Source organism: Eretmochelys imbricata, chromosome 13 (genome assembly GCF_965152235.1).
Source record: "Eretmochelys imbricata isolate rEreImb1 chromosome 13, rEreImb1.hap1, whole genome shotgun sequence".
Taxonomy (NCBI): domain Eukaryota; kingdom Metazoa; phylum Chordata; order Testudines; family Cheloniidae; genus Eretmochelys; species Eretmochelys imbricata.
The window spans coordinates 36,055,538-36,081,449 of NC_135584.1; the positions used below are offsets into that span (position 1 = coordinate 36,055,538).

The following is a 25,912-nucleotide window of genomic DNA, read 5'->3' on the forward strand; positions in this document are numbered from 1 at the left end:
GCAGAATCATAGAATATCAGGGTTGGAAGGGACCTCAGGAGGTCATCTAGTCCAACCCCCTTCTCAAAGCATCAGGATGGGTCTTTCAGTCCTTTGTTCAAAGCTTCAGTGTGGCAAAGTCCCTCCAGAGGTATGAAGCAGTATTGAAGACCTGATGGAGAAGCTGCAGCAGCTTTTTATAGTCTCTTGCCATGTGGTCTCTGCTTCCTTTGTCCCAAAGACAAGCTGTTCCTCACATGGCCTGGAAAAACCTCAGAGTTCTGTCCATAGGCAGGTCCCCGCACACCTTGCTGAGTCCCAAGGCATGTCTGCCTTCTCTCAATGGGTCACTTGTATAGCTGATGGTCCTTAATGGGCCATCCAGCAGGCTAGGCAGAGCTGACACCAACTTATCTGGGGTGTCACCCAGAAGCATACCATAAGTTTGAAATACACACAGTATAGAGCCAATACTTATATCTTTAAATACAAAAATGATACATGCAAACAGATAGCATAATCATAACCAGCAAACCATAACCTCATCTTAGACACCTTATTTGACCCCCTTTATACAAGATTTGGTGCCACTACAGGACCTTGGTTGCAACAATGTTCTATACGGTCCCAGTTCAAGTCAATAATGTCACACCAGTACCAAAGGGTGCCACAGAGCCTGCACCTGCAGCAGCAGCTAAGCCGGCACAAGAGGCTCAACCAGAGCCTGAAATACAACCTAGTGCACCAGTGGAGAGCAGTTCACAGGCCACAGAAACAACCCCATCACCTGCATCACTTCCAGTGAGACCAAGTTCAAGTCCACCACCCAGCGAGAAACTAATGTCTTCAGCATCAAGGGAGCAGTTCCAGGCAGAGCAGGAAGTGAATGAAAGGGAGCTCAAGGTAGCTTGGATGGTGGCACGGAGTGACCCACTACCGCTTAGCTCTTCTAATAGGTCCAGGTTTGTTAAAGAAGGACTCTTATACAAGGAGACCCTTTCTGGTGTGCACAAGGAGGACTGGCACCCTCAAAGACAGTTGGTAGTTCCAACTAAGTATGGGGAAAGCTCTTGAGCTTAGCCCACAGTCACCCTAATGGCCAGGCTGGGGTGAACAGGACCAAAGACTGTTTGGGGAAGTCATTCCACTGGGAGGGAATGGGCAAGGATGTTTCTACCTCTGTCCAGTCTTGTGAGGTGTGCCCCAAGACCAGGGCAAGTCCCCTTTCCAGCCACTCCCCATCATTGAGGTTCCATTTCAGCATGTAGCTGTGGATATTCTGGGTCCTTTCCCTAAGAAGACAGCCAGAGGAAAGCTGTACATACTGACCTTCATGGATTTTGCCACCCGATGGCAGGAAGCAGTAGCTCTAAGGAACACCAGGGCTAAAAGCATGAATCAGGCATTAACAGACATTTTTGCCAGTGTAGGTTGGCCCTCCGACATCCTTACAGATTCAGGAACTAACTTCCTGGCAGAAACCATGAAAATCCTGTGGGAAGCTCATGGGGTGAACCACTTGGTTGCCACCCTTTACCACCATCAAACAAATGGCCTGGTGGAAAAGTTTAATGGAACTTTGGGGGCCATGTTGTGTAAATTCATAAATGAGCACTCCAGTGATTAGGACCTAGTGTTGCAGCAGTTGCTCTTTGCCTGCAGGGCTGTACCACATCCCAGTTTGGGATTTTTACCCTTTTAACTCTTTTATGGCCATGAAGTTAAGGGTGAATTACAGTTGGTGAAGCAGCAATGGGAGGGGGTTACATCTTCTCCAGGAACTAACTTTTTGGACTTTGTAACCAACCTGCAAAACACCCTCAAAGACTCTGTACCCCTTGCTTGAGAAAACCTACAGGATGCTCAGCAAGCGCAAAAGGCCTGGTATCCTTCAACTAATCTGCACTATTGCTTCAACATTTTAATGTTGTATTATGTTTTGTTTTGACCTTTCTGAATTGAAACCTTTCTGAGCTTTTCCTTTTCACTTTTCATCCCAATTCATGATGGAAGCTATTGTTGACATTTTGGAATTTTCCATGGGATGGAAATCCCATTTTCTGAGCAGCTCTAAATTTGGGTTTTTCTTCTGTGTCCTAGACAATCATCAGGCAGCACTAGGGCCTGGCTGAACAGCTGAGAGATAAGAGGAATTTCATTAATTTTAAACACCGGGGGTAACAGCTCTGAGCAGAGGGATTTATACTCTTGTCCATCCTGTGCACTGAATAAAGCAGGAAAATATCCTTTGTGATCATGTAATTATAGTGTATCATAATGCCAATGCCTAAGAATGTTTGCAGTATTGTTATAGTTGTATTGGTCCAAGGACCTGAAGAAGAGCTCTGTGTAGCTTGAAAGCTTGTCTCTTTGAACAACAGAAGTTAGTCCAATAAAAGTTATGAGCCTTGCCTTTCTAATGAAGAGAGAACAGGACAGAAGAAACCACACTATATTTTTATTAAGAAATTAGAAAGTTGCAAAATTAACATGACAAATTAAATGATGTAAAAACTGTCTAGGTTTCAAAGGGTATGTCTAAATTGCAATCAGATATCCCAATTGCAGTGTAGTTATACCCAAACTGTATGCAAATAGGGAATCATTATTGAGTGGGTGTGATTCTACTCCATGAGTGTAGTTTGGAGGAGGCAGCGGGGAAGCATTGCACCCCCTCCCCCAACTGCAAGCCTTGGGCATACATGGAATCAAACTACACCTATGGGTCCCACAGGGATCATTTTTTGACCCTACGTTTTGGCCCTGGGTTGCTTGGTAAACTAGGCAAAAGCAAACAATACACATTTTAATACAGCTAAATGTAAACGCACCATACTCACAGGATGGGGGCCTCTATCCTGGGAGGCAGGATTGGGTGGGGGTCATGGTGGATAATCAGCTGAACATGAGCTCCCAGTGTGACACTGTGGGGAGAAAAAGAGCTATTGCTATTATCCTGAAATGCATAAACAGGGGAACCTAGAGCGGGAGTGGAGAGGTTACATTACCTGTGTATTTGGCAAGGGTGCTACTGCTGCTGGAATCTTGTCTCCAGTTCCAGTGTCCGCAATTCAAGGAGGATGTTGGTATATTAAAGAGGATTGAAGGAAGAGCCACAAGAATGATTAGAAAACATGCCTTACAGTGATAGATTTAAGGAGCTCAATCTGTTTAGTTTAATAAAGAGAAGGGCAAGGGAAAACTTGATCTCAGTCTTATAAGTACCTACACTGGGCACAAATATTTCACAATTGGCTCTGTAATCGCACAGACAAAGCTATGATAACACAATCCAATGGCTGGAAGTTGAAACTAGACAAATTCAGCCTGGAAATAAGGTGTAGGTTTTTTTAACAATTAGGGCAATTAACCACTGGAATAATTTACCAAGAGTCATGGCGGATTCGCCATGTCTGGAAATTTTAAAATTAAGATTAGATTTTTTTTTGGTTTTTAGGGTTTCTGAAAGATATGTTTTAGCTCAAACAGGGATTATTTTGAGGCTATTCTGTGGCCTGTGTTACACGGGAGGTCAGACTGTATGATCAGAATGGTCTCTTCTGGACTTGGAATCTATGAATCAATAAATGAGTAAGAAATGTGGTTACTTGGGCAACCTACATTCTGGCATTTCTGAAATTTTAAGTGCTTGGCTTTAAAACATAAATAACTTCCTTTCAGCACAGAATGTTATTCTATATCATTGTAAATATATATTTTAAATGACTACAGGTGGTCAGACTTTTTTCTGTTCTTTTTGTTTGTTTGTTTTTGTTTTTTGTTTGTTTTTGTTTGGTTTTTTTGGTGGGGGGGTGAAAACTTGACGTTTTTGTCAAGAAACAAAAGATTTTTTTTCTTTTTGGCCAATTAAAACTTTTTAAAAAATTCAAACACAAATAGCCACTAACAAACCAAAAAAATGGCAAAAACTGTTAAAAAAAATCCAGACAAAAACATCAGAAACTTGAAATATTTTTGGTTTTCAGTTTTCTAGTCTAATTTTAAAAAAAAATATTGGAAAGAAAACCCTTCCCATATTGAAAAAAACAAACAACCCAATTCTCTCTCTAAAAAAAAAAAAAGAGAGAGATTTGATGGCTAATTTTCAGTCTTAAAAGTGACAGATTATGAAACTTGAAAAGTCACCTACAATAAAAGCACCAAAGGTGAATGATTTTGCTAATCTCAAAAATCAGTAAAAAATTTGCTGGAGGGTGCCCCCCAAACATCAACACACTCTACATTTCAAATTTTAGAAGGGGCCAATTTGTAAATCAATTGATTCACAAGCTGGACTAGAAAATGAGAGAATCTGAAAATTCAGTCTTTATTCATCAATTACATGCTGTGAATTTGAGGAGATTACACTATATTCTTCACACAGTGCAAAACTCCATATTTGAAGTGAAAATCTGAATGCTACCATGAGTATATATGTTCTACCACCATCTCCAGATCCCCAGCTAGCGTCAATTGGCAGTAGCACCATTGGAGTCAGTGTGTGAATTGGCAGCAGTCCATTCAGTTAAGTCTGGTCATCTATATTGCAGATCTGCATATGGGCAACCCAGTAGAACCTGCAGCCAAGCACCTGAAAGCAGAGACTATCTCTGCGTGTGTAAGTTAACTCAGTGGAGGCTCCATTCTCCTCCCTTCCCCATATTGAGGCTCCTCCGTGCCTGGCCCACATGTCTCGGCTTGGCGCATGGTGCTATTGTACGTGGAAGTGCTCATTCATGGTGGCCACTATAATCTCCTCCTCTCTCTCCATCCTGTGTGTGCTACAGGGATCCACACTGATGGGATAGAGCATGGGAACTTCACACGGGTGACGGAATTCATGCTGCTGGGGCTACCCCAGACCCACAAGCTCCAGCTCTTCCTCTTCTTCCTCTTCCTGCTCTTCTACATAATCATTCTCCCAGGCAATGTCCTCATCATCCTCACCATCTGGAGTGACCCCCGTCTGGGCTCCCCCATGTACTTCCTGCTGGCCAACATGGCCTTCTGGACATCTGCTATTGCTCTGTTACCATCCCTCCCCACCAAAGATGCTGGCTGACTTCTTCTCCCGCCGCAAGACCATCTCCTCCGGGGGCTGCATAGCCCAGTTCTTCTTCATCCAGTTCCTGGGGGCAGCTGAGATCTTCCTGCTGATGATTATGGCCTATGAACATTATGTAGCCATTTGTAAACCCCTGCACTATGCCAGCATTGTGAGCAGTGGGGTCTGCTGTGCCCTGGTGGGGGCTGCGTGGGTGGGGGGCTTCGTGCACTCCATAGTCCAGGTGTGGGAAGTAAATGGAAGCCAGAATAAAGAAGTGTCAGGCTGCAAAATATTTTTCTATGTGCAGGATTGGAGAAACTCTGTAGTTTTGCTGTAGTATCTATTGAGCATAGAATCATAGAATATCAGGGTTGGAAGGGACCTCAGGAGGTCATCTAGTCCAACCCCCTGCTCAAAGCAGGACCAATCCCCAACTAAATCATCCCAGCCAGGGATTTGTCAAGCCTGACCTTAAAAACTTCTAAGGAAGGAGATTCCACCACCTCCCTAGGTAACACATTCCAGTGTTTCACCACCCTCCTCGTAAAAAAGGTTTTTCTAATATCCAACCTAAACCTCCCCCACTGCAACTTGAGACCATTACTCCTTGTTCTGTCATCTGCTACCCCTGAGAACAGTCTAGAGCCATCCTCTTTGGAACCCCCTTTCAGGTAGTTGAAAGCAGCTATCAAATCCCCCCTCATTCTTCTCTTCCACACACTAAACAATCCCAGTTCCCTCAGCCTCTCCTCATAACTCATGTGTTCCAGTCCCCTAATCATTTTTGTTGCCCTCCGCTGGACTCTTCCCAATTTTGTAGTGTGGGGCCCAAAACTGCACACAGTACTCCAGACGAGGCCTCACCAATGTCAAATAGAGGGGAACAATCATGTCCCTCGATCTGCTGGCAATGCCCCTACTTATACAGCCCAAAATGCCATTGGCCTTCTTGGCAACAAGGGCACACTGTTGACTTATATCCAGCTTCTCATCCACTGTAACCCCTAGGTCCTTTTCTGCAGAACTGCTGCCTAGCCATTCGGTCCCTAGGCTGTAGCTGTGCCTGGGATTTTTCCATCTTAAGTGCAGGATTCTGCACTTGTCCTTGTTGAACCTCATCAGATTTCTTTTGGTCCAATCCTCTAATTTGTCTAGGGCCCTCTGTATCCTATCCCTACCCTCCAGCGTATCTACCTCTCCTCCCAGTTTAGTGTCATCTGCAAACTTGCTGAGGGTTCAATCCACAGAATCCTCCAGATCATTAACGAAGATATTGAACAAAACCGGCCCGAGGACCGAGCCTTAGGGCACTCCACTTGATACCGGCTGCCAACTAGATATGAAGCCATTGTGCCAACTAGACATGGAGCAACTTGAAACTGTTAAATAACTTTATACTAAATCTGTAGTATCTATGGAATATTTCTGTAGTATTGTCATAAATATAAAGGGAAGGGTAATCACCTTTAAAATCCCTCCTGGCCAGAGGAAAAATCCTTTCACCTGTAAAGGGTTAAGAAGCTAAAGATAACTTCGCTGGCTCCTGACCAAAATGAGCAATGTGGAGACAAGATACTTTCAAAAGCTGGGAGGAGGGAGAAAAACAAAGGGTCTGGGGCTGTCTGTGTGGTGCTTTTGCCAGGGACAGAACAGGAATGGAGTCTTAGAAATTTTAGTAAGTAATATATCTAGGTATGTGTTAGATTATGATTTCTTTAAATGGCTGAGAAAATAAGCTGTGTTGAATAGAATGACTATTCCTGTCTGTGTGTCTTTTTTATAACTTAAGGTTTTGCCTAGAGGGATTCTCTATGTTTTGAATCTAATTACCCTGTAAGGTATTTACTATCCTGATTTTAAAGAGGTGATTCTTTTTTTTTACTTCTATTAAAAGTCTTCTTGTAAGAAAACTGAATGCTTTTTCATTGTTCTCAGATCCAAGGGTTTGGGTCTGTGGTCACCTATGCAAATTGGTAAGGATTTTTACCAAACCTTCCCCAGGACATGGGGTGCAAGGGTTGGGAGAATTTTGGGGGGAAAGACGTTTCCAAACAACGTTTTCCCAATAAACCCAGATAAATGTTTGGTGGTGGCAGTGGAAGTCCAAAGGCAAAGGGTAAAATAGTTTGTACCTTGGGGAAGTTTTAACCTAAGCTGGTAAAAATAAGCTTAGGTTTTCATGCAGGTCCCCACATCTGTACCCTAGAGTTCAGAGTGGGGAAGGAACCTTGACAAGTATATATTGAAATCCCTGTACAGTCTGTTGAGTAATTAGTAAATCTGTAGCATCTATGCAGTAACTTGCATGAGTAAGTCTCCAGTAGCTGTGGAGGGAGCCTGTGATTAAATGCAGTCATTTTACAGAGTGTATGGGTTTACTCCGTACTTTCTATGGAGTAACTATATAATGAATGTGTAGTATCAATAGGAGATCTGTGGACTATCTATGGAGTAACTCCAGAGTTTACACTGCTATAACTGAGAGAAGAAATTAACTCATTCTATTTTATATCTGAATATGGTGCTAGTCCTGGTTAAGAATAATTAATACTCAGGGGATGATCATCACTTGTATTAGTTGTGCTAAAACAAGGAAGGAATTTTGGCCATGGGTCAATTGTCTACTGCTAAATTCATGCCACTTAAAGACTGCATGGTTAATTATTGTCTTTATTTATATTTCACAAAAACAAAGAGGAGTCCGGTGGCACCTTAAAGACTAACAGATTTATTTGAGCATAAGCTTTTGTGGGTAAAAAACCCACTTCAGATGCACGGAGTGAAAATTACAGATACAGGCATAAATATATATTGGCAGGGAAGGGAGTTACCTTACAAGTGGAGAACCAATGTTGAATGCCAATTTAATCAGGGTGGATGTTGTCCACTCCCAATAATTGATGAGGAGGTGTCAATACCAAGAGAGGGAAAATTGCTTTTGAGGTGAGCCAGTCACTCCCAGTCCCTATTCAAGCCCAAATTGATGGTGTTAAGTTTGCAAAAGAATTGTAGCTCAGCAGTTTCTCTTTGAAGTCTGTTTTTGAAGTTATTTTGTTGAAGAACAGCTACTTTTAAATCTGTTGTTGAGTGTCCGGGAAGATTGAAGTGTTCTCCTACTGGCTTTTGTGTGTTACCATTCCTGATGTCTGATTTGTGTCCATTTATCCTTTTACGTAGAGACTATCTGGTTTGGCCAATGTACATGGCAGAGGGGCATTGCTGGCACATGATGGCTTATATCACGTTAGTAGATGTGCAGGTGAATGAGCCCCTGATGGAGTGGCTGGTGTGGTTGGGTCTGATGATGGTGTCGCTAGAGTAGATGTTGGGACAGAGAAGGCAATGAGGGGGTGGAATAGCTCAGTGGTTTGAGCATTGGCCTGCTAAACCCAGGGTTGTGAGTTCAATCCTTGAGGGGGCCATTTGGGATCTGGGGCAAAAATTGGGGATTGGTCCTACTTTGAGTAGGGCGTTGGACTAGATGACCTCCTGAGGTCCCTTCCAACCCTGATCATTCTATGATTCTATGAATGAGGTTTGTTACAGGGATTGGTTCCTGGGTTATTGTTTCTGTGGTGTAGTGTGTAGTTGCTGGTGAGTATTTGCTTCAGGTTGGTGGGGTTTGTCTGTAAGCGAGGATTGGCCTGCCTCCGAAGGCCTGTGAGAGTGGGGGATTGTTTTCCAGGATAGGTTGTAGATCGCTGATGATGCACTGGAGAGGTTTTAGCTGGGGGCTGTATGTGGTGGCCAGTGGTGTTCTGTTATTTTCCTTGTTGGGCCTGTCCTGTAGTAGGTGACTTCTGGGTACTTCTGAGGGTGCATCTGCTGCACGTGTGCAGCTTCAGACCCAGTCCCTACATTGCTCCCCTGTGTGCTGCTTTGGTCCCTGCACAAGTGATTGCTGATTGGCACAGGAAAGTTTTCTACAGTGAAGGAAGGAACAGAGCAGCTCTGCCAAGGAATCTTCAGCAGAGGATTGGCAAGTACCTCCACGAAAGCTTCCTAGAGGTCTCTCAAGAGGATTCCCATGAAATCTCAGTGTGCATTAACACACTGTTCCACTGCACTGCATAGCTTCACAAGGGAATATGGAACACATGCAAACACAGCTAGTCATATACATTTCTATCCCTTCACCCACTTCTACAATATACAAAGGACAGCTCTACCTCATATCACTGAGGAGCATCAACTCAAAAAGATCACTTACCAGGGCTCTCCTCTCCTGCATCATGTGTGGCAGAGACGGGCTTCTGCTACTGGCTAGACCTCTCCGCAGTGGAAGAGTTCCTGACTCACCTCACCACTAGATGACACTGCCATGTGCTCCGCACCATCCTCCAACTCAACCTCCTCATCCACAACTTTGTCCTTGGGGTCGAGTCTCCTGTCTGCCACCACCAGTCCTGCCAAAGTATGCCTGGGGCTCTTGACAGTGGAGGTGGTGTCATTGCTGAGGATAGTGTCCAGCGCCTTGTAGAAGAGGCAGCTCTTTGGCACAGCACCAGAGTGACAGTGTGCCTCCTTTGCCTTATTGTATGCCTATCGCAGCTCAGCACTGCTGTGGGTCCTGTTCGTAACCCTTCTCCAACAAGCCACGAAAAATCTGACTGTAGGTACTGAAGTTTCTACTGCTGGAGCAGAGCTGGGACTGGACAGCCTCCTCTGCCCACAGTGCCAGCAGATCCAACAACTCAGGTGAGCTCCAAGTGGGAGAACGTTTGCTCCATGCTGGGAAGATGCAATGTGAGCTCTCCACACTGAGAAAATAGGAACTGGAAATTCAAAAATTCCTTGGCCTTTAAAGGGGAAGGGGCGGATGTCTGTTTACCTGGGTGCAGGGATGCAGAGTTCAAACTTCTCACCAGAGCACTCAAGATGGGCATTGTGGGACACATCCTGGAGGCCATTAACAGCAACATAACCAAGCATGGTGTCTATAATGGCACTTTGTCAATATAACTTTTACCCCCAAGAGCTCTACACCTCTTGTTGAGGCGGTTTTATTTTGTCAGCAAAGCAGTTGGCCAAAGGTTAATTGTAGTGTGTACACCTCCACTGTTTTATTGATGAAATTAGACTTTTGTTGACAAAACCGTGTGGTGAGACAAGGCCTTAGATGCATGTTTCTTAATGCAAGAGGTAAGGGGAATAAAAAGGAAGAACTAGAAATACAAATAAAAAGATTGGTGTTGTGACTCAACTCCTTGGACATGTCATGCGCGTACTCAACAAACATCCCAACCATCCAAACTGGACCCAATCAAACCCATGTGAGCAGCCTCAGCAGAGACCAAGGACCAGTCCTAATCTGAATCATAGAATCATAGAATCATAGAATATCAGGGTTGGAAGGGACCCCAGAAGGTCATCTAGTCCAACCCCCTGCTCGAAGTAGGACCGATCCCCAATTAAATCATCCCAGCCAGGGCTTTGTCAAGCTTGACCTTAAAAATATTTAAGGAAGGAGATTCCACCACCTCCATAGGTAACGCATTCCATTGTTTCACCACCCTCCTAGCGAAAAAAGTTTTTCCTAATATCCAACCTAAATCTCCCCCACTGCAACTTGAGACCATTACTCCTTGTTCTGTCATCTGCTACCCCTGAGAACAGTCTAGAGCCATCCTCTTTGGAACCCCCTTTCAGGTAGTTGAAAGCAGCTATCAAATCACCCCTCATTCTTCTCTTCCGTAGGCTAAACATCCCCAGTTCCCTCAGCCTCTCCTCATAAGTCATGTGTTCCAGTCCCCTAATCATTTTTGTTGCCCTCCGCTAGACTCTTTCCAATTTTTCCGCATCCTTCTTGTAGTGTGGGGCCCAAAACTGGACACAGTACTCCAGATGAGGCCTCACCAGTGTTGAATAGAGGGGAACGATCACATCCCTCGATCTGCTGGCAATGCCCCTACTTATACATCCCAAAATGCCATTGGCCTTCTTGGCAACAAGTGCACACTGTTGACTCAGATCCAGCTTCTCGTCCACTGTAACCCCTAGGTCCTTTTCTGTAGAACTGCTGCCGAGCCATTCGGTCCCTAGTCTGTAGCGGTGCCTTGGATTCTTCCATCCTAAGTGCAGGACTCTGAGCTTGTCCTTGTTGAACCTCATCAGATTTCTTTTGGACCAATCCTCCAATTTGTCTAGGTCCCTCTGTATCCTATCCCTACCCTCCAGCATATCTACCTCTCCTCCCAGGTTAGTCTCATCTGCAAACTTGCTGAGGGTGAAATCCACACCATCCTCCAGATCATTTATGAAGATATTGAACAAAACCGGCCCCAGGACCGGTCCTTGAGGCACTCCACTTGATACCGGTTGCCAACTAGACATGGAGCCATTGATCACTACACGTTGAGCCTGACAATCTAGCCAACTTTCTATCCACCTTATAGTCCATTCATCCACCCCATACTTCTTTAACTTGCTGGCAAGAATACTGTGGGAGACAGTTTCAAAACCTATGCTAACGTCAAGGAACACCACGTCCACTGCTTTCCCTTCATCCACAGAACCAGTTATCTCGTCATAGAAGGCAATTAGATTAGTCAGGCATGACTTGCCCTTGGTGAATCCATGCTGACTGTTCCTGATCCCTTTCCTCTCCCCTAAGTGCTTAAAAATTGATTCCTTGAGGACCTGCTCCATGATTTTTCCAGGGACTGAGGTGAGGCTGACTGGCCTGTAGTTCCCCGGATCCTCCTTCTTCCCTTTTTTAAAGATGAGCACTACATTAGCCTTTTTCCACTCGTCCGAGACTTCCCCTGATCACCATGCATTTTCAAAGATAATGGCCAATGGCTCTGCAATCACATCCGCCAACTTCTTTAGCACTTTCGGATGCAACGCATCCGGCCCCATGGACTTGTGCACGTCCAGCTTTTCTAAATAGTCCCGAACAACTTCTTTCTCCACAGAGGGCTGGTCACCTTCTCCCCATGCTGTGCTGCCCAGGGCACTAGTCTGGGAGCTGACCTTGTTCGTGAAGACAGAGGCAAAAAAAGCATTGAGTACATTAGCTTTTTCCACATCCTCTCTCACTAGATTGCCTCCCTCATTCAGTAAGAGGCCCACACTTTCCTTGACTTTCTTCCTGTTGCTAACATACCTGAAGAAACCCTTCTTGTTACTCTTAACATCTCTTGCTAGCTGCAACACCAGGTGTGATTTAGCCTTCCTGATTTCACTCCTGCATGCCCGAGCAATATTTTTATACTCATCCCTGGTCATTTCTACGGAAGAGAAGAATGAGGGGTGATTTGATAGCTGCTTTCAACTACCTGAAAGGGGGTTCCAAAGAGGATGGCTCTAGACTGTTCTCAGGGGTAGCAGATGACAGAACAAGGAGTAATGGTCTCAAGTTGCAGTGGGGGAGATTTAGGTTGGATATTAGGAAAAACTTTTTCACTAGGAGGGTGATGAAACAATGGAATGCGTTACCTATGGAGGTGGTGGAATCTCCTTCCTTAAATATTTTTAAGGTCAAGCTTGACAAAGCCCTGGCTGGGATGATTTAATTGGGGATCGGTCCTACTTTGAGCAGGGGGTTGGACTAGATGACCTCCTGAGGTCCCTTCCAACCCTGATATTCTATGATTCTCCCTAGGTAACCCATTCCAGTGCTTCACCACCCTCCTAGTCAAATACATGGTAACAGTGAATTTGAACCAATTGGGATAGGATTTTTGCAAATGGGGCCCAAGGGATTTGAGTGTTCAACTGTCACCGAAAGTCAATAAGAGTTGGATGACTAATTGCTGTAGGTCCAGCTGAAAATCACATCCTTCCCCCCCCCCAATGCAAAGGGGGAGTGAAAGCACTTAAGCATTAATCAGCTGTAAAACTTTAATGGGACTTCTGGCTTAATTGTTTTTCCAGATCAGTGTCTTGGTTCAGAATATTGAAAGGAATTGAGTTTTAAATTCATAATCACTGAGTGTTTGGACAAGAAGCAATGATGCTTTACACCATATGAGGAGTTGTTCCTTTGTTAATAAATTTGTTAGTCTCTAAGGTGCCACAAGTACTCCTTTTGTTTTTAAGAAAATTCCTATTATAATAATCCAATGTATCCAATAAGGCAAAAGAAACAGAGCACATTAAAATATATCTAGTCAAAATGGCTCAAAGCTCACAGACAATGCATGCGATGAAATTCTTGTTAAAAAACTACGGAGTAAGAAATCTTCACAGAAATAACAATGAATAATACATACTCTGAGGAAAATCATGATTTGGAAATCAAGAGTCATAGACAGAAAAAGAGGCAAAATAAATTGACATTGATTATTCATGATCTATCTATCTATCCACATGCTCTTCTTTTATCTATTGTATATGTAATATACACAACCATGCACAAACATGGTTTAATAATAATCATAAATTAATAATAATAAATAATGACAACAGCCAACTTCTATGATCTAGACACATTTGGATCCTTGTGTGGATGAGAGATCATTGGCCAAATCCACCTTTGAAGTGAATGACTATATCTCAGTTATTATGGTTACAAGGGTAGCTGAACCTCTTCTCCTTGGTCTGGTCTCTTAGTGGAAAACCTCATGTCTCAGCTTTGTGCCTGTCCCTCTCTTAGGGTGGAATCATGTGATTCTCCCACTCTCCAGCTGGGTCCCAGGCTCTAGCAACTTGTGCACCAACAAATGAGTTCTCCAACCATGTTTGGTACCTGCAGTTCTTCCCACAGGAGTTGTGACCCGTAGTAAGTTGAGTGACTAGCCAACCTTCACCATACAAAGTATGATTTATTTACCACTGTAGGAACAAAGCATAACATAAGAGAAAATATGAGCAATTCTAGATCAATCACTGCAGTAGTTTGGCAGGATAAAAAGTTGGCTTTATTACTCTGACTCAGTTTGTCTTTTTGAAACATTGCAATAGCTTTCCCTTCCAAAATACTTTTCCACCACAGCAAGTAATTTTTTTAAAATAAAAAATAATAATATATATAACTATATAAGGCTCTACATGCCCTACCACATCATAAATAAGACAAGAAAATCCCATTTGAATTAAAATAATCATTTGAACAGGAACTCAGATATTCAGACACCTGAAAAAACTTTTTTTTCAATTCTTTATCATTTGGGAAAGAGAAGCTTCATGTCTCTCAGAAAACCCCTTCAAAGAGATTATGACATTGACACCTTGAATAAGTGACAAAATGAACTGATACCCCCTGTCAAGGCTGATTTCCCACTCTGTCACTTTGAGTGCAGAAGGTGGGGGCCCAAAAGGATTCTAAAAATTAATACTGGCCACTCCAGGCTGGTATGAAACTTCCCAAGGTTACAGCTTTTCTCTGACCTTGGATGGGTAGATGCTGCCACCACCCAAGTTCAATCCCCCATCCCCCGTTTTGAGAATCCAGGAAGGAGCACTTGGGAATTCCTTCCTGTGGGGTACCATCAACCCCTTTTACCCCCGGGGAAGAGCTGAGAAAGAAAAACAAAGGAAATCAGCTGTTGCCACCAATTTAAACAACATATGCCCAAACCTCTTAGGACACAAAAAATCCAATCCTGTTCTTAAAAAAGGTTAATTTTATTAAAAACAAAAAGAAAGAAAATACATCAGGAACTTAGGCTTTTTGCTAGATCTTAAAAAAAACAATTACAAAATTTAAGCCTCAAGTTCGCTCTCTTGAGATTCAGCTTAAAGGTTACAAGCAAAACTAAAGCATTTGGGCTTAGCACAGAGGAGTCTGTCAGGGTTCCTTCCCCACTCTGAACTCTGGGGTACAGATGTGGGGACCTGCATGAAAGCCCCGAAAGCTTATTGCGACCAGCTTAGGTTAAAACCTGGTATGCTGCCACCACCAAGAGATTTAACAGGGAATCAGGGAAGAGCCCACTTGGAGACATCTTCCCCCAGAATATCCCCCCAAGCCCTACACCCCCTTTCCTGGGGAGAGTTGAGAATAATATCCTAACCAATTGGTTACAAAATGATCAAAGACCCAAAAAACCCTGGGTCTTGGAACAATGGAAAAATCAGTCAGGTTCTTAAAAGAAGGATTTTATTTAAAAAAAAAGAAAGGTAAAAATCATCTCTGTAAAATCAGGTTGGAAAATACTTTACAGGGTATTCAGATTCAAAACACAGAGGATCCGCCACTGGGCAAAACCTTAAAGTTTACAGAAAACAGGAACAAACCTCCCTCTTAACACAGGGAAAATTCACATAAAACAAAAGATAAACTGATCCGCCTTGCCTGGCTTACCTATACTGGTTGCAATATTGGAGACTTGGATTAGGATGGGTTGGAGAAGATGGATTTATGTCTGGCCTCTCTCAGTCGCAAGAGAGAATAACTGTGTAAACAAAGAGCACAAACAAAAAAGCCTTCCCCCCTCCGAGATTTGAAAGTATCTTGTCCCCTTATTGGTCCTTTGGGTCAGGTGCCAGCCTCAGGGATTTCATAGTATTGTATAGAGGAAGATGGTTTTGCAGGGTGGAACATACTGGTTGAAATTTATCCCTTTATATTTATGACAAGTCCACAAATCAATAAGAAATAAAAGAAATAATTCTAATCACGTCTTCCTAGACATTCCCTGATTTACTTACATATCTGGGGTTCAAATAAGTAGTTCTAGATATGATCTGATGATTTTCCATACCTGGCTTAAAGCTTCTTATAACATTGCTGCTATGTGTCTCCTCTCTCCAGAGAACAACAATAGACAGACAAAGGGAAAGGTTTTTTTTCCCAATTTTAAAACGTTCTAGTCCTCCCATTGGCTCTTTTGGTCAGGTTCCCTCTCTCTTCCCTTTACCTATGCATGCAGTCAGACTTTTTAACTCTTTACAGGTAAAGCAAGTCGAGAACAGCTACCAAGAGGGATTCTATAGCTAACTGGCTGGCTGGGTGTCCATAAAAGGGAGCTTCCTCCCCCCCGCCACCATGTAACATACCCCCATTTCATCCAACATGATCCACCCTGCAAATTCCTACCCCAAAAAGCCACTTTGAACAAAGAAACAAGTCAACCAATGAATCAGCAACATGAAAAAGAAAAAAATCAAGCAAACACACAAGTCAAACCTCTCATACCCAAGCAGAGTTTTCATCCCAAAAAGAGAGAAGTGGAAGAGACATCACAAAGCCCACTAGTGAGTTAGCAATAGCTATAGATATTCTGTGCAGCATGGTGATGGTCACAGTATAAATCCCCAAGACAGATAGATACGTGTCTATGTAGATTTATGGATAGACATATAGATTCTGATATTATGTACATGGTGTAATCCTAAACTTACTCATTTGACTTCCATGGAATTAGTGCAGATTTTATGACATCATAAACAGATTGCACCTTATTTCTCAAGGAAGCAATTGATTATTACTATAAAGAAGCCCAGAATGAAATCACAGCCAAGGATCAATGACAGACAACTTTTTTGTTGGTGAATAACCTCCACACAATCAGTTTCTTTAATGCAGCTTTGATCTCCATATTCCTCATGCTGTAGATGATCGGATTCATCACTGGAGGCACCACAGAATAGAGAACAGCCACCATGAGATCCAGCCCTGATGCTGAGTTGGAGGTGGATTTCAGGTAGGCAAAGAAGCCAGTGGAAAGTAACAAAGAGACCACAGTGAGGTGAGGGAGGCAGGTGGAGAAGGCTTTATGCCGGCCCTGCTCAGAGGGGATTCTCAGCACGGTTTTGAAGTTCTGAACATAAGACACAATTATAAAAACAAAGCAGTTTAAACTTAAAAACACACTAAAGGCAAGAAGCCCAATTTCACTGAGGTATGAGTCAGAGCAGGCGAGCTTGAGTAGCTGCGGGATTTCACAGAAGAACTGGTTGATGACATTGGACTGGCAGAAGTGTAACCTGAAGGTGTTCCCAGTGTGCAGTGAACTGTAGACAATACCAGTAATCCAGGCACTGGCTGCCATTTGGACACAAGCTCCCCTGTTCATTATGCTCTCGTAGTGCAGTGGTTGGCAGATGGCGACATATCTGTCATATGCCATGATAGTGAGTAAGGCAAAATCAGCTGCAGTGAAGAGGAAAAAGAGAAACACTTGGGCGACACATCCAGGATAAGAAATCACCCTGGTGTTTGTGAGGGAATTGGCCATGGATTTGGGGATGGTGACAGAGATGGAGCCAAGGTCTAGGATAGACAGATTCATCAGGAAGAAGTACATGGGGGTGTGAAGGTGGTGGTTCAGGGCTACAACCATGAGAATGAGAAGATTCCCCATCAGGGCTGCCAGGAAAATCAGCAGAAACACCACAAAGTGCAAAATCTGCAGCTCCTGAACATCAGAGAATCCCAGGAGAAGGAACTCGGTCAGGATGGTTTGCTTGGACATTTTCTTTCTCAGTTCATTGTGTGATGGTTGTGGAAGGAAGGACATCAGGATTAGAGCTACAGAGAAAATGGTCCTGATTCCCCTCATTAATATCTCTTGATAAAAGTGTCAATTGTGCCCAGCACTCGTCATTGCCATTAACAAGAAGTGGTGAGTTAACTCACGAGTGTTAACTCACGGAGCTGCATCTGTTGACACCATCTGAAGATCTGGCTCAGGATGTGGATTGATAAAATACAGTATGAAGGATGGAGCAAAGCACATTCATCCCCAATGATCTAGACAAGATAATTCCCCTATTGGTCGAGACACCAGACTGCAAACTTGGGGATGAAGCTAAAATACTAAAAAGCTAATGTTGCCTGATTTCCACTTTCCAGGAAAACTGGGATTTCAGCTGAAGATGTTTTCATAGGCATTCTCTGCTATCATTAAAAATAGCATTATATATTGGAAAAAAAATTTAATTACTTCAGTGAAAATTTTCCAGTTTCACACAATTTTTACCAGCAATTGTTTGGTTCTCAGTTAAAAACAAAAAATGTTTGGTTTTCACAATTTCTATGAAAATTGTGTTTTTTTTCTGCTGCAGAAAAAAAGAGGAGCTCTAGATGTGGGATTAAATGATAGTAAAAGATTTAAAGAGTTTCAGTTGTAATTTGTAGTTCTAGAATTAAATTTCTGCAACATAATAATACCCCAAAATATTTAACTGAAATAGCAAACTTACAAAGTTGGTCTTTGTAAAATGTTTCCCAGCCTGTGATGCATTTGACAGTCCACTGCCAGATCCCTTCAGCCATTGTCTATCTATAGATCTGTCAATAATGCTCCCATCTCTGTATTATCCAACATCCATTTCCCTGCCTCTTCATCATATTTTCTGAGTTGCTGGGTCTCTCTGCAGTTCCTTGCAGACAGGGATCCATTCCAGAGATAGGCGCTCCCTTCTTCAGGCAGGCTTGTGAGAAGTGAAGAACTAAATAGGATTGGGGCAGAAAGCCACTCCCAGCTCTGAAACATATCCTGGCTTGTGCAGGCTTCAAGACAGGGTCACAGCTCTGATCTCACTTCTGGAGCAAACCACCCTGACACCTGCCCTAGCTGACCCTAATTCTACAGTGCGGAATCAGCATTTGCCCCTGCTCTCACACAATGGCAGCAACCATGGATGGATGAGTGGCTAAAAACAAGGCAAGGGCTGAGGCCCAAAGTGTGTGTGAAGGAAACTACAGAATGAACTATATATTTGTAGCACAGACATGTGACCTACAGTAGCTTGGAGTCCAATGTGACCAGAGCTGGTTTCTTCATTAACATCATATAATCAGCTCTGAGAGAGCAGAGATTTTTTTCCCCTGTGTTGCACCAGCAGCTCTTGAGATACAGCCACCAGAGGAACCCACAGCCCAGGCTGCTCTGGCTGTTTGATGTTGGTCACTAAGAAGCAGCCAGAGGCAAACACTAAAAGCTCAGTGCAACGTCCTAAGCTGGTGTAAATTGATACAGTTCCATTCAGTTCTGAGTAATTAGGGCTGTTTACACCAAGTGGAGTTTTGGCTCTTTGATTTCATTGGCGCAACTTGGATTTCCATTAGCTGGTGATCTGACCCTAAAACTGCCATAGAGCCATGTCAGTTATGACCAGCTGGAAATCTGGCCTCATTAACTCCAATGGAGCTATGTCTGATTTACACCAACTGGGAATCTAGTCCATTACACACTTTCTGATCCATATTCTTTGCCTCTGAATCTGAACTGAAGATGAGACAAAAGTTCCAAACCAGTCTGCACTTTCTTAGTAATCTGCCCAATGGGATTGAGTGTAACTTTTAATGGCTACAGAGAGATTCATTCCCACTGGGGACAGAACTTTGGAGGAATTCAGTATTGCTAAGATTTTCTGTATCTGATTTTCAATTTCTATTAGGATGAATGAACCAACTTTCTTTCTTTCTTTCTTTCTTTCTTTCTTTCTTTCTTTCTTTCTTTCTTTCTTTCTTTCTTTCTTTCTTTCTTTCTTTCTTTCTTTCTTTTTCAGCCATTAAATGTTTTCTTCCTGCAGACAACACTAAAATAAAAGGCTCATGAGGCTGCAGGTGCAAAGCCACATGATATCTTCTAGCTGTTTAATTCACACTAATTGTAGGTATGTCAGAGAGACTGAACAAATATGAAGGGTCAGATCCCCATCTGGTGCAAATCAATTGTAGCTCCCTTGGAGTCAATGGGATTGTCAAAGCGGATTCCCCACTCTGGCACTTTGAGTGCGTAAGTTGGGGGGCCAAAAGGATTCTAAAAATTAATACTGGCCACTCCAGGCTGGTATTAAACTCCAGAGGTTACAGTTTTTCTCTGACCTTGGATGGGTAGATGCTGCCACAACCCAAGTGCAAAACCCCTTTGAGGATCCAGGAAGGTGCACTTGGATATTCCTTCTGGTGGGGTACCCTCAAGCCCTTTCACCACCACTTTGGGGAAGAGCTGAGAGAGAAAAACAAAGGAAATCAGCTGTTGCCACCAGCTAACTAAACAACATATGCACAAACCTCTTAGGACAAAAAAAATCCAATCCTGTTCTTAAAAAGGTAAATGTTATTAAAAACAAAAAGAAAGAAAATACATCTGGGAACTCAGGCTACTGATAGATTTAAAAAAACACTTCTAAAGATTAAGCATCAGGAATAACCTTCTTGAGGTCCAGCTTAAAGGTTAAAAGCAAAACAAAAGCATTTGGGGTTAGCACAGTGGAGTCCTTGTCCTTGTTGAACCTCATCAGATCTCCAATTTGTCTAGGTCACTCTGGACCCTATCACTACCCTCCAGCGTATCTACCTCTTCCCCCAGCTTAGTGTCATCTGCAAACTTCCTGAGGGTGCAATTCATCCCATCATTCAGATCATTGAAAAAAGGATGTTGAACAAAATCAGCCCCAGGACTGAGCCCTGGGGCATTCCGCTTGATATCGGCTGCCAACCAGACATTGAGCCATTGATCACTACCTGTTGAGCCCAACAATCTAGCCAACTTTCTATCCACCATATAGTCCATTCATCCAATCCATACTTTTTTAACTTGCTGGCAAGAAAACTGTGGGAGACCATATCGAAAGCTTTGCTAAAGTCAAGATATATATCACATCCACTGCTTTCCCTATATCCACAGAGCCAGTTATTTCATCACAGAAGGCAATCAGGTTGGTCAGGCATGACTTGCTGTCAAGGTTCCTTCCCCACTCTGAACTCTAGGGTACAGATGTGGGGACCTGCATGAAAACCCCCTAAGCTTATTTTTACCAGCTTAGGTTAAAACTTCCCCAAGGTACAGACTATTTTAACTTTTGCCCTTGGACTTTATTGCTGCCACCACCAAGCGTGTAACAAATATATAACAGGGAAAGAGCCCGCTTGGAAACATCTTTCTCCCCAAAATCCTCCCCAAACTCTACACCCCCTTTCCTGGGGAAGGCTTCATAAAAATCCTCACCAATTTGCATAGGTGAACACAGAACCAAACCCTTGGATCTTAAGAACAAGGAAAAAGCAATCAGGTTCTAAAAAAAAGAATTTTAATTGAAGAAAAAGTAAAAGAATCACCTCTGTAAAATCAGGATGGTAAATACCTTACAGGGTAATCAGATTCAAAACATAGAGAATCCCTCTAGGCAAAACTTTAAGTTACAAAAAGACACAAAAACAGGAATATACATTCCATTCAGCACAGCTTATTTTATCAGTCATTTAAACAAAACAGAATCTAATGCATATCTAGCTAGATTACTTACTAAGTTCTAAGACTCCATTCCTTTTCTGTTCCCAGCAAAAGCATCACACAGACAGAGAGAACCTTTGTTTCTCCCCCCCTCCAGTTTTGAAAGTATCTTGTCTCCTTATTGGTCATTTTGGTCAGGTGCCAGCAAGGTTATCCTAGCTTCTTACACCTTTACAGGTGAAAGGGTTTTTCCTCCGGCCGGGAGGGATTTTAAAAGTGTTTACCCTTCCCTTTATATTTATGACACGCCCCCCAAATCATAGATAGGGTGAAACGCTGGCTGTGATTTCTTCCTGGAGCTCTAGGAAAAAACAGAGTTAATAAGACACATGCACCTCTAAATATACTACCAAGTATATAAAGACTAACAATATTTTCCCACATCTCAAGGACGATTTTAACCAGTTGATTCTGGGAAACTTTCATGGGAGAGTGCATCAGCGACTTTGTTATAAGCTTCTGAGATGTGTTGGATGTGGAAATCAAAATCTTGGAGAGCTAAACTCCACCGAATAAGTTTTTTGTTATTTCCCATGGCGGTATGAAGCCACCATAGCGCAGCATGGTCGATTTGCAGGTGGAAACGCCGTCCCCAAACATATGGGTGTAGCTTTTCCAGAGCGTAGACAATGGCGTAACATTCTTTTTCAATGGCTGACCAGTGGCTTTCCCTCTCAGACAGCTTCTTGCTGAGAAACACAACAGGGTGGAATTCTTGATCCGGTCCTTCCTGCATTAAAACTGCTCCCACACCACACTCGGACACATCTGTGGTTACTAGGAACGGTTTGTCAAAGTCTGGGGCCTTTAGCACAGGGTCAGACATGAGTGTCGCTTTAAGCTGGTTAAAGGCCTTCTGACACTCTTCTGTCCACTGAACGGCATTTGGCTGTTTCTTCACAGACAGCTGCAACGGCACAGGAGCCAGCAAACAGCTGTAAACAGGGGAGTTTGAAAGGGGAGTTTGTCTTGTGGTGCTTGTTTGGGGTTTGTTTTTGCTGTGGGGGGTGGTGTTTTGGTGTGGTTTGTTTCCCAGATTAACAGGGTTTAGGTGGGAAGGCTGTGACAGACACAGAGGCAGCAGTAGGAGTGACCCATGTCGTGGAAGACACAATGAAGATGACTGGATGTGGCAGCTGCGGTATGTCCATGATCCTGGAGGAGGCACCTGGAAAGAGTTTTGTCTGATGAAATGCCCTCTGATACAGCTGATGGAGGAAAAGATCTGAGGTTTGGAGATGCAGGTGGAAAGTCTGTTTGATTTTAGGAAGGGGTTTGAGCAGATTATGGAGCAAAGACATGAGGTATCTGAAGGGAAAAGCTCAGACTTGCAGATGGAATCAGGGCTGGGGAATTCTGAGGGGAGACTGGGTGAGGAAAGTGGTCAGTGGAAGCATGTGACTAAAAGAACCAGGCAGAAGAAAAGACGGGCTAGTGAAGGAGAAACAGAGCTCAAGAATAGGTTTGCAGAGTTGGAAAATGAAGAAGGGGCTCAGCAGGTAATCACTGAAGGTGGAAAGGCAAGGAAGAAGAAAAGAGCGGCTAGTCCTATAGGAAACGGGGAAGAGTTAATGGAGACTACACCAAATATGAGCCCCAGGAGGATACAGGATGGGTTGAAGAGGATTACAAGGGAGAATAGGACTGGAAAGAACTTGCAGCCAGAGGGAACAGGGGATAGACTGGAGAATAGCACCGTCACTAGGAAAAGGCAGGTCTATGTGATCGGGGACTCTTTACTGAGAAGAATAGTCAGGCCTGTAACCAGAGCTGATCCAGAGAATAGAAGGGTATGCTGCCTTCCAGGTGCTAAGATACAGGATGTAGACCTGAGGTTGAAAAGGATCCTAAAGGGAGCAGGAAAGAATCCCCTAATTATCCTTCATGTGGGAACAAATGATACGGCTAGATTCTCGCTGGAAAGTATTAAGGGAGACTATGCTAGGCTGGGGAAGATGCTTAAGGAAATTGAGGCTCAGGTAATCTTTAGTGGGATCCTGCCTGTTCCTAGAGAAGGGCAACAAAGGTGTGACAAGATTATGACTATCAACAGATGGCTTAGGCAGTTGTGCTATAAGGAGGGCTTTGGGATGTATGGCCACTGGGAGGCATTCATGGACAGAGGACAGTTCTCTCGGGATGGACTTCATCTGAGTAGGGAAGGAAACAGATTTCTATGGAGGCTGGCACAACTGATTAAGAGAGCTTTAAACTAGGAATTTGCGGGAGATGTTTGGGAGATGTCCAGGTAATCTCCATGCCGGATTTTAGCATTGAGAGGGAAGAAAACGAAGTAAGAAAGGATACAGCCATGGGTAGGAGAATGTATATAAGGAGGAAGGGCAGTGTGGATTCCAGTCTAATAGGTTATACTGGCTGTAGAATGACCGTGCCTAATCAGGTACAGAATGTGAGTGAGACCAAACAGCAAAAATTAAGATGTTTGTACAGCAATGCGAGGAGCCTAGGTAACAAAATGGAGGAACTAGAGCTACTGGTGCAGGAAGTGAAACCAGATATTATAGGGATAACAGAAACATGGTGGAATAGTAGTCATGACTGAACTACAGGTATTGAAGGGTATGTGCTGTTTAGGAAAGATTGAAATAAAGGTAAAGGTGGTGGAGTAGCACTGTATATCAATGATGAGGTAGAATGTAAAGAAATAAGAAGCAATGGAATGGATAAGACAGAGTCTGTCTGGGCAAAACTTACACTGGGGAAGAAAACTATTAGAGCCTCCCCTGGGATAGTGCTTGGGGTATGCTATAGACCGCCGGGGTCTAATTTGGATATGGATAGAGCCCTTTTTAATGTTTTTAATAAAGTAAATACTAATGGAAACTGTGTGATCATGGGAGACTTTAGCCTCCCAGATATAGACTGGAGGACGAGTGCTAGTAATAATAATAGGGCTCAGATTTTCCTAGATGCAATAGCTGATGGATTCCTTCATCAAGTAGTTGCTGAACCGACTACAGGGGATGCCATTTTAGATTTGGTTTTGGTGAGTAGTGAGGACCTCATAGAAGAAATGGTTGTAGAGGATAATCTTGGTTCAACTGATCATGAGCTAATTCAGTTCAAACTGAATGGAAGGATTAACAAAAATAAATCTGCAACTAGGGTTTTTGATTTCAAAAGGGCTGACTTTCAAAAATTAAGGAAATTAGTTAGGGAAGTGGATTGGACTGAAGAACTTAAGGATCTAAAGGTAGTAGAGGCCTGGGATTATTTTAAATCAAAGCTGCAGAAGCTATCGGAAGCCTGCAGCCCAAGAAAGGGGAAAAAATTCATAGGCAGGAGTTGTAGACCAAGCTGGATGAGCAAGCATCTCAGAGAGGTGATTAAGAAAAAGCAGAAAGCATACAGGGAGTGGAAGATGGGAGGGATCAGCAAGGAAAGCTACCTTATTGAGGTGAGAACATGTAGGGATAAAGTGAGAAAGGCTAAAAGTCAAGTTGAGTTGGACCTTGCAAAGGGAATTAAAACCAACAGTAAAAGGTTCTATAGCCATACAAATAAGAAGAAAACAAAGAAAGAAGAAGTGGGACCGCTAAATACTGAGGATGGAGTGGAGGTCAAGGATAATCTAGGCATGGCCCAATATCTAAACAAATACTTTGCCTCAGTCTTTAATAAGGCTAAAGAGGATCTTAGGTATAATGGTAGCATGACAAATGGGAATGAGGATATGGAGGTATATATTACCATATCTGAGGTAGAAGCAAAACTCAAACAGCTGAATGGGACTAAATCAGGGGGCCCAGATAATCTTCATCCAAGAATATTAAAGGAATTGGCACATGAAATTGCAAGCCCATTAGCAAGAATTTTTAATGAATCTGTAAACTCAGGGGCTGTACCGTATGATTGGAGAATTGCTAACATAGTTCCTATTTTTAAGAGAGGGGGGAAAAGGTGATCCAGGTAACTATAGGCCTGTTAGTTTGACATCTGTAGTATGCAAGGTCTTGGAAAAAATTTTGAAGGAGAAGATGGTTAAGGATATTTGAGGTCAATGGTAAATGGGACAAAATACAACATGGTTTTACAAAAGGTAGATCGTGCCAAACCAACCTGATCTCCTTCTTTGAGAAAGTAACAGATTTTTTAGACAAAGGAAACTCAGTGGATCTAATTTACCTAGATTTCAGTAAGGCATTTGATACCGTGCCACATGGGGAATTATTAGTTAAATTGGAAAAGATGGGGATCAATATGAAAATTGAAAGGTGGATAAGGAATTGGTTAAAGGGGAGACTACAATGGGTCCTACTGAAAGGTGAACTGTCAAGCTGGAGGGAGGTTACCAGTGGAGTTCTTCAAGGATCGGTTTTGGGACCAATCTTATTTAATCCTTTTATTACTGACCTCGGCACAAAAAGTGGGAGTGTGCTAATAAAGTTTGCGGATGATACAAAGCTAGGAGGTATTGCCAATTTAGAGAAAGACAGGGATATCATACAGGATGACCTGGATGACCTTGAAAACTGGAGTAATAGTAATAGGATGAAATTTATTAGTGAGAAGTGTAAGGTCATGCATTTAGGGATTTATAACAAGAATTTTAGTTATAAGCTGGGGATGCATCAATTAGAAGTAACGGAGGAGGAGAAGGACCTTGGAGTATTGGTTGATCATAGAATGACTATGAGCTGCCAATGTGATATGGCTGTGAAAAAAGCTAATGCGGTCTTGGGATGCATCAGGAGAGGTATTTCCAGTAGGGATAAGGAGGTTTTAGTATCGT

General features: G+C 43.0%; 1 protein-coding gene and 1 pseudogene across 1 annotated transcript; one reads left to right on the top strand and one right to left on the bottom strand.

Annotated features, from left to right (window-relative positions):
* The window catches only part of LOC144273194 (olfactory receptor 4M1-like), a 151,905-nt pseudogene that overhangs the window by 2,064 nt on the left and 123,929 nt on the right, over nucleotides 1-25,912 (top strand).
* LOC144273390 (olfactory receptor 14A16-like) lies at nucleotides 16,438-17,388 on the bottom strand. Its single transcript, XM_077831925.1, has one exon. It carries the CDS (start codon nucleotides 17,386-17,388, stop codon nucleotides 16,438-16,440), a length of 951 nt encoding a protein of 316 aa, XP_077688051.1.

What these genes read in the sequence shown, in the direction of transcription:
- LOC144273390 (XM_077831925.1), bottom strand. Translation starts at nt 17,388, where the DNA reads ATGTCCAAGCAAACCATCCTGACCGAGTTCCTTCTCCTGGGATTCTCT.